Source organism: Myotis davidii, unplaced genomic scaffold (genome assembly GCF_000327345.1).
Source record: "Myotis davidii unplaced genomic scaffold, ASM32734v1 scaffold147, whole genome shotgun sequence".
Classification (NCBI taxonomy): Eukaryota; Metazoa; Chordata; class Mammalia; order Chiroptera; family Vespertilionidae; genus Myotis; species Myotis davidii.
In genome coordinates this window covers 6,610,467-6,614,487 of record NW_006383010.1, presented here as the reverse complement: position 1 = coordinate 6,614,487, position 4,021 = coordinate 6,610,467, and the positions used below count along the sequence as shown (strand labels likewise).

Here is a 4,021-nt window from a genome sequence, read left to right as displayed (position 1 = left end):
TGAGTGAGATCATGTGGTATTTATCTTTCTCTGACTGGCTTATTTCACTTAGCATAATGCTCTCCAGTTCCATCCATGCTGTTGCAAAAGGCAAGAGTTCCTTCTTTTTTACCGCAGCATAGTATTCCATTGTGTAGATGTACCAGTTTTCTAATCCACTCATCTGCTGATGGGCACTTAGGCTGTAAAACAATACTTTTAAAAAAATTAAAATTTAGACATGACCTTTGGTCCAAATTAAGGTTTTAACATAGTGAAAGCTTCTCATTGAAGCCTCCATATAAAACTCATAGGCACCATTCCCTAAAAGTCTATTAATAGTGCACAAATATTTAATTGGCAAATATGAAGCCTTTTGCTATGCTCCCTAATTTGTGTTAACTCCCCTTTATGGTTCCACTTTGCTTATTAAACACCCTATTTATATAAATCCCAAGATTTGGGGAAAATGAATTCCTGCTACAGGAAGTCATTGCTCTGTCTCACCCAAGCTGCCGTCAACTTTCTTACTGGTATCCCTGCTTCCATGCCTGTCTAACTATTGTGTGTGAGGTTCAGAGCACATGAAGTTAAACCTACTGGGTTTCAATTCTGTGATCTAGCTGCACTGGAGACCTTGAGTGAGGTATTTATTTCATTACCTCAGTTTCCCTGTGTAAGATGAAGATATTTCTATACTACATATGGTTGTTCTGAGGATTATTGACATGAAATTCCATCAACAGCCCGGCTGGTGTGGTTCAGTGGTTAAGTGTCAACCCATGAAACAGCAGATCACAGTTCAGTTCTGTCAGGGCACATGTCTGGGTTGTAGGCTCGACCCCCAGTAGGGGGCATGCAGGGGGCAGCTCATCAATGATTCTCTCATCATTGATGTTTCTGTCTCCCTCTCTGAAATACATCAAAACATAGTTTTAAAAAATGTTTTTAAAAAGTTCCAGAGACAAATAGTGTGCTGTTGTCTGCTAAACAGTCTTAACACAGCAACCTGGGTAACTCTCTTGAGTAACCTCTAAGTAGCTTCACACTTAAAAACCTCAATTCCCATCTAAGGCCTCTAAGCCTGCTTCTCCGATTTCTGCTCCCATTGCTCTGTTTACTCCATTCCAGCTGCAGTAGCCTGTTCCAGAGATACGAAGTTCTACTTCAAGGGCTTTGCACTTGTAAGCCCTCTTCCTGGAACACTTGCCCTGCAGATTTTTTCATTGCTTACTCACTAGGGTAGTTGCTCAAATATTCAGAGGCCTTTTCCATCTAAACTAGCACATCCCCAACACACATATCTTTATTCTCTAGTCTCTTGCCCCATTTTATTGTTTTCCTTTTTTATTTTATTTTAAAGAAAGGGAGAGAAACATTGATGTGAGAACCACCAATTGGTTGCCTCCTGTACACATCCGACTAGCAATCAAATTCACAACCTGGGTGTGTGCCCTCACCAGGAATTGAACCTGCCACCTTTTGATGTATAAGAAGATGCTCCAACACAGCCACACTAGCCACGACCCATTTTATTTCTCTTCATAGCACTTACCACTGCTGACGTATCATTCATTGCCTTTCTCTAACAGGAATGTAAACTGGCATTAGTAGTGCTTAGCACATATTTGCTGGGAGACTGGATAGATGCTGGGTTAAACAATTTTTCTTTTCCTAAGGACTATTGACCCGAACCATGCATTTTTTACCCACGGTATCCACCTAACATTTCCAACTCCCATATTGTCACTTAACCTAGGTTTTCTCATCAGGCTACCACTTTACTGATACACTTCGGGCTTTTAGAACTTAACATCAACATCAGATTCTTATTTGCAAAGTAAACGATAAGCAAGCACAACAAAAATGTTGAGTTTTCAAAGGAAGTGTTAGCTACTATGTATAAATTGAATTTATCTATACTTAGCCAGATGTTTTGAACATTGTTTTTAATATATCTATAAAGAGATATGGAGATTTCAGATCAGATCATGAATAGGCAGTACTTTATTAAAGCATACTTAATTACAATTGTGTTTTTTTTTCTCTTTTGCAGATTAATGACCAGAGAGAGTGAGATCAGATTTGTTCACAAGGAGATGGGCATAATACCAAGCTGGGGCGGGGCTACCCGACTGGCTGACATTATCGGCAGTAAACAGGCTCTCAAAGTGTTAAGTGGGGCCCTCAAACTGGATTCAAAACTAGCTTTAAACCTAGGAATGGTCGATGAGGTCTTGCAGTCTTCAGATGAAACTGAGTGTCTAAAAGAGGCACAAGAATGGCTGAATCAGTTTATCAAAGGGCCACCGGAAGTAATCAGAGCTTTGAAAAAAACTGTTTCTTCAGGCAAAGAGCTTTGTTTCCAGGAGGCGTTACAGACCGAAAGAGATCTTGTAGGAACACTTTGGGGTGGACCGGCAAATTTGGAGGCTATTGCTAGGAGAGGAAAATTTTGTAAATAGTTGCTTTTAAATAGGTGTACTACAACTCCAATTTAATGTGTAGAAAAGTTAAATATTAAACATGTCAGTTACTTTGAAGGGTATCACTAGTATTTGGGTTTGTTTTTAATCATTTTTTGAATACCTAAACTCATTGGCAGGGCTTTCAGTATACTGTAGTCCCCCTTACCTGCAGGAAATAGGTTCCTTGACCCCCAGTGGATGCCTGAGACTGGATAGTACTGAATCCTGTGATGCTTACATACCTGTGATAAAATTTAATTTATAAATTAGGCACAGTAACTAATAAGCAGTAATAATATAATAAGTTATGTGAATGTGGTCTCTTTTTCAAAATATTTTATTGTACAATACTCACCTTTGCACTATGTGAAGCACTTCATTGCCTGTCTTTGGCATATCCAAATTGCCAGCATCACTGTTCTGGCACTTTGGGGCCATTATTAAGTAAAATAAGGTTTTCTTGAACACCAGCACTGGGATCCTGTGATTCTGATAACTGAGATGGCTACTAAGTGACCAACAGGCAGGTGGAGTATACAATGCAGATATGCTGGACAAAAGGATTCAAATTGGGCAGGATGATCAGGACAGTGTGAGATTTCATCGCACCAACAACAGCATGCAATTTAAAATGTATGGTTTATTTCTGGAATTTTCCATTTAATATTTTCAGGCTGTAGTTAACTGGATAGCTGAAAACTCAGAATGTGAAAGCACAGATGGGGGAGGAAACTACTGTATTTGGGTATTTACCAAGTAAACCTGCATACTTTTGGCTTAAAAATTACCACCAATTTCCCAGTTCCCTTAATGGTTCTTAGCCTATAACCAAAGACCAGTTTTTAAAGGAAAAACTACACAAAACCTATTCATGGTGTTATTTTTCGTAAGTCTTTGTTCTGTCTTACCTGGAAATAATTTACAAAAATAAAATACTTAGTGAAATTTGTGTGCCCTGGAATTTACTTGTTTATGTCATAAAATTTAACTTTAGATCAAAACTGCCTAAGACTTCAAAGGACTCAGAAGCATTTTGTAACCTACATTTGCGTTTTACATCAGATTTCTATTTTTTTTTCTGGAAAAGTAGCCTTTCTTCTTTTATAACTAAATTTAATAAAAGTACACAACTCAAAAGTCATGATTATCTCATTAGCAGACTTTAAAAAACATATTAAATCGAAGTAGTCCCAATTCTAACATTGTAAGAGGTAAAAGATTATTTCAAAGTAGTGATAGTTTTTATTTGCTATTTGTAAAATTCAATTCACATTTTAAAATTATTTAAAATAACTTACACATGCTTCATCAACATGATCCTACTGTGTTGAGCTAGGAAAATGTAGTAAGATAAACTTACATTACCTTTTTTTGCAGAACCAAACTCTGGATTACCAAGTGAACCCAGTATTTCCTACCTTGTCACAGGTTCTACAACATTTTGTGTAAAAGTAGTTTGTGTCTACCAATACTGGTAAGCCTATCATTTAATTCAGATGAGTATCAGACCACTAATGAAGACTGGCAAGAAAAATCTAAAATACGTATGGTCTCTACTACCAGTTATTGAAGAA

General features: G+C 37.5%; 1 protein-coding gene across 1 annotated transcript in view; it reads left to right on the top strand.

The window, feature by feature from the left end:
* ECHDC1 (ethylmalonyl-CoA decarboxylase 1) overlaps nt 1-3,396 on the top strand; it is a 15,045-nt gene extending 11,649 nt beyond the window's left edge. Inside the window, exon 8 of the mRNA XM_006778455.2 lies at nt 2,036-3,396. Coding sequence (XP_006778518.1) covers nt 2,036-2,444 — 409 coding nt within the window. The 3' untranslated portion in view covers nt 2,445-3,396. The remainder of the gene's footprint in view (nt 1-2,035) is intronic.
* Nucleotides 3,397-4,021: the final 625 nt, after the last annotated feature.